This window comes from Trypanosoma equiperdum (assembly GCF_001457755.1).
Source record: "Trypanosoma equiperdum strain OVI genome assembly, contig: ctg_1806, whole genome shotgun sequence".
NCBI classification, from domain to species: Eukaryota; Euglenozoa; class Kinetoplastea; order Trypanosomatida; family Trypanosomatidae; genus Trypanosoma; species Trypanosoma equiperdum.
In genome coordinates, this window is record NW_027123845.1 from 19,339 (window position 1) to 23,757 (window position 4,419).

At 44.7% G+C, this 4,419-nt stretch overlaps 2 protein-coding genes across 2 annotated transcripts; both read right to left on the reverse strand.

Moving 5' to 3' along the window:
* Window positions 1-554: 554 nt before the first annotated feature.
* On the reverse strand, window positions 555-2,057 carry TEOVI_000670800 (uncharacterized protein; the record flags this gene model as incomplete). The annotated part of the gene is made up of 1 exon (XM_067223236.1): window positions 555-2,057. One exon carries the CDS (start codon window positions 2,055-2,057, stop codon window positions 555-557), a length of 1,503 nt encoding a protein of 500 aa, XP_067079337.1.
* Window positions 2,058-3,225: 1,168 nt separating this feature from the next.
* Window positions 3,226-4,269, reverse strand: TEOVI_000670900 (replication factor C, subunit 2, putative; the record flags this gene model as incomplete). The annotated part of the gene is made up of 1 exon (XM_067223237.1): window positions 3,226-4,269. The coding sequence occupies one exon, from the start codon at window positions 4,267-4,269 to the stop codon at window positions 3,226-3,228; it is 1,044 nt and encodes a 347-aa protein (XP_067079338.1).
* Between the last annotated feature and the right edge of the window lie 150 nt (window positions 4,270-4,419).

A 4,419-nucleotide genomic window follows, 5' to 3' on the forward strand; every position in this document is an offset into this window, starting at 1 on the left:
AACACAAACAACAAAAATGGGAAGAGGGAAAAAAAAGATATAAAACGTACCAAAGGATCAAACGACGGGGGAACGGAATAAAATTATTATTATTATTATGGTAGAATGATGGTACGAGCAACGTAACGATTAAACCAAAAGAAAAAAAAATAAGGTAGTACACACTGCATCCCGCCACTTTTTCCGATACAAAAGCATCAGAAGGTTGAAACTGAGAGTGATTTATAAGCTGGAGAAGAAAAAGTAAAAATAACAAAACCAGTATCGAAAAGCAGCAATAGAAAGGTTTTTTTTAAAAAAATAAGATAAAACGCAAACGCCCGTACACACACATATTTATATTTATTTATATATGTGTGTGCACAAAGTCTGGGAGACAGTCCGTAAGCGAACAGTATCACTAAAATCACTACAGAAAAACAAAAAAGGGTTTTTTTTCGCAAAATGGTCCTCAGGAAAACCGCATCTCTTCTTTCCACAACATAAAATTTCAATGAAGAAAAAAAAATGACAATATTAACACACAAACACAAGTATAACATGCGGCACACAGCTCATTTTGAACCATATATCTCTTTTAATTTAGCGCATAACTCATCACCCCATGAACTTCTTTCATATTCTACCGAAGTGGATGCCAGAAGTGATAACTTAATGATGGGCACACCACAGGAAGTACCGCTGAGGAAACCTCTGCTGAGAGGACAAGATGAGTGATTGTGTCCTCCCATTACTCGTGACTTTGGTGGTTCCTTTCGGCTCATTAACCGTCTTTTAGCTTCTGCTGCAGTCACCTTCGCTTTAGGACTTTTCTCCTCACTCCTCTCACGTGTCGCAACGTATTGAGTAGTAGTTTGCAAATCGGTACCAACAATTTCATTTTCCTTCACGCATTCGGTTGGTTGTAAAACGATGGGTTCCGCACGGGTTCTCCACCGCAGAGGTGTGTCGCCTCCAACTTGATCACCGCGGCAACAGACGTTCTGTTTGTGTGATGTCATCCCCAAAGTAGTGAAATCACCATCAGTACACGCCACGTATGGTTTTTCATCCGTATCGAACTTGATTGTTAGTGAGTCAATAAAGCGTATTTCATATATTCGCATAGGGAGAGCAGACCGCCATTGTTTCCCTCCCGCTTGAGCGGCAGCAGCCTTCATGATGTGCTGTGTAAGTTTCATTGCTGAATTTGGTAAAGGTTCCGGAAGCACTCGAGTGGCGATGCATAGGATTTTCTCCTCCGCGGTGAGAGAGGCAAACTTCCTGTAAGCAAATATACGGTCGCGCAATACCTCACCATATGTTAGAAAGTCTTGGAACGTCAGATCGGTCTTGCCATCACACGATTCCGTTAGAAAGTCAGATGCCTCACGTTCTGACACGCCCGTAGGAGTGCAGAGTAAAAGATGATCGTGCACCACATCCGCATTAATGGAATTGGTCTGGTTGTCAGCAAGTGCATCGAATATCACTCGCACACTTTCCACATTGTCAGAATTTTTTGACCCCGCCTTCCAATCCTGCCGTGCCGCGGTGAGTTTCATCCTTTCAAATGATTCCATTAACGCACTCATGCCCTCTACCCGCAATAAACGAGCACGGTACTGGTGATTTTTGTATCCTGTGGAGTGCTGGATAATGTAACGATCAAGAGGCGACCTTTTAGTGACGCGCCCAGCACTTTCCCCCTTACATAAGTAATAATACTTGTTTTTCTTCATGGTCGTAATTAATGGAAGTTGTTCCTTCAGCGCCACCTCCGTGGCGGCACGATTGGTATTCCACCCAGGTCGCAATTTCCGTGGAGTTTCTCTGCAAACTACAGTTAGTTGGGTTGGAGGAGGAGGCGCTCCATCATCTGCAAGTGTGTACGATCTTGAATATGTGCTGCCTGAGTGCGAGGCGTCGGGATATGTATCGGAGGACCGAATCGCCCTATATGTAACAGTGGAATCTGTTGTGGATACGTTGGGCGGTGGTCCACGAAAGGAAACATTAGAAGTGGCAACTGATATAATACCGTCATGAAAAGTCGGCCACGACTCGTGTATTGTCATTTTTAACCAGTCCACTACTCTAACCTTTTCTTTATTTTGCGTTATTTTTTTTGTTGTTGTTGCTTTCAAGGGGAGATGATGGATAGCGTATGATTCTTTTTCCTCCCTGCGTATATTTCGTTTGTAGTATCTTGCGCGATCAGACGCTGCTGACAACAGGCGCCAACCTCCAGAAAGAATACCACCTGAAATAATGTAAGCACCCCGTATCCTTTCTTCCTGAGGGGAAAATCAAGCTTTCCGCTAAATGCTGGGAGGTATATTATGAAGCAGAAAAAAACGGTGAGAAGAAACAGCAAAAGCAACCAGGTAGTATCGGCAGTGTAAACAAAGCGTTACCGAGAAATAAATGTATACGGTGGGATGTTAACTTAGGCACAAATATTAGAGGAGACAAAAGAGGGACAAAAGGGAGAAAAAGAACACACAAGCCAATAACCCACTTCTGAACAGTTAAATCGCAAAATAACACCTCTCCCCACTGGGAGGCATATGTACTTCCCCGCGCGTCTTTGTTAAGGTAGAGGAAGTCATTTGCCCCACCATTGGTATAATGGAGAATAAATTGAAAGAAAAGAAAGTGAAAAGCAACTAAGCAACAAACATCCCACCCGAAAAACAAAAGTTCACCATGATTTCACCATCGTATGGTTAATGAGTCATTCCTTCCCAACAACCAACACTCCCTGCCTCCATCCGTCATCTTCCTCATCACCACACGCAATCGGCAGGCGCCTTGGTGACGTTGATGTTGATCTTGTTTTCTCTTCGGCGCCAAACGGTAAATAGTCCTGAAGAAAAATAAGCGATCCACCACATCCGCTAAGCAGTTGCTGCCACAGAACAATCAGTCTTCCAACAACGAGGCATGAACCGAGTAAGAGCTGGGAATGGGCTCGTGGCTAGTGTGCTGGAAGGATGACACGCGGTCCGGTAATTCAACGAATGAAACTGTCACATGGTTGATACAATTGCTGACCCAAGACACATACAAATGAAGTTGTTTTTTTTTTTAATCACGCGCAAACTCCATTAGGTAAGCGGCTTTTTCCCCCCCCCCCTCTCCCATTCTATCCCTTCTGCTATTTTCTCTTTCCATATTCTCCTCCACCCCCATCGCCACCGTCATTAGTTCTTGCGACGCAGTAGGCGCACGCGTCAGTTCAGATTACACTGAGCATATGAAACTTCCTAATTCAAGAAGCTGCACAAAATCATCACATCCATCCGACAGACGCTTCTCAATGTCGCATAACTTTAGTGCAATTGATCCACGCTGAGCGGAATTAAGAGGACATGCAGCACTGACAATGTAATCCTGAAGCTGGGCAAGTATCTGACAAGCGGGGTAACCTTGCTGAACAAGTCGTTTTGTCACACTGCGCACCTCGTCGAAGCTTTTCATCATCAAAGCAGCAAGGTACGTTTGCATCATGCTAGCAGGCACGGATCCCGACACTTCCACAAAATCCTCCTTCTGCAAGTCATTTCCATTTGCCCTCTGCGCATACTGAAGGTACATTATCGCTAAGCGTAGGTCACCGCCACTCACATGATCCAACGCATCTATAGAAGACCTCGATATTTGGATGTTCTCTCTACTAGCAACTTCACTAATACGCTCATATAGGGCCTCTTTTATGAGGGGTTTGAAGCGGTACTTGGCACAACGGCTCGCTATGGGATCGATGATGCGAGTTACGTAGTTACAGAGAATGCAAAATCGTGTAACATCACTGAAGTCCTCCATCATACGACGAAGGGCAGCCTGCGCATCGGGTAGTAGGGCATCCGCTTCGTCCAATATGATAACTTTGAAGGGAGGCACCGGGTAAATCTTTCCGTCGGACTGCACCTTCTGCACAACATTCCCCACAGCCGTTTGTGCAAAGGACTTAACCTTCTCACGTATTACCTGAATACCACGGTCGTCACTTGCGTTCAGCTCACGAACGCGACTCTTAATGTAATCGGGTCCAAACAACTCATGCGCGACGGCAAGTATGGCAGTTGTTTTTCCCGTCCCTGGTGGGCCGTGGAAAAGGAAATGAGGCATACTTGCGCCCTGTCGGAGGGTGGACCGCAACGCCTGCACAACTTCCTCCTGCGACTTGACCTCGTCCAAAGACTTTGGTCGATACTTCTCAATCCATGGGCGTAAATCAACACTCGGCTCCACACGATGTTTTTTAAGTGGTGGGTCTGGCAACATTTTCAACACCAACAAAACTCAGAAACAAATATACAAGAACGTATATATGTGTATATGAGAAGAAATGTGAATATGTCACCCGTGTATGATACGTATCACTTCTAATCACTCGCACCCTTTCTTCAAATGAAAGGCTTAACAAAAAAAAAA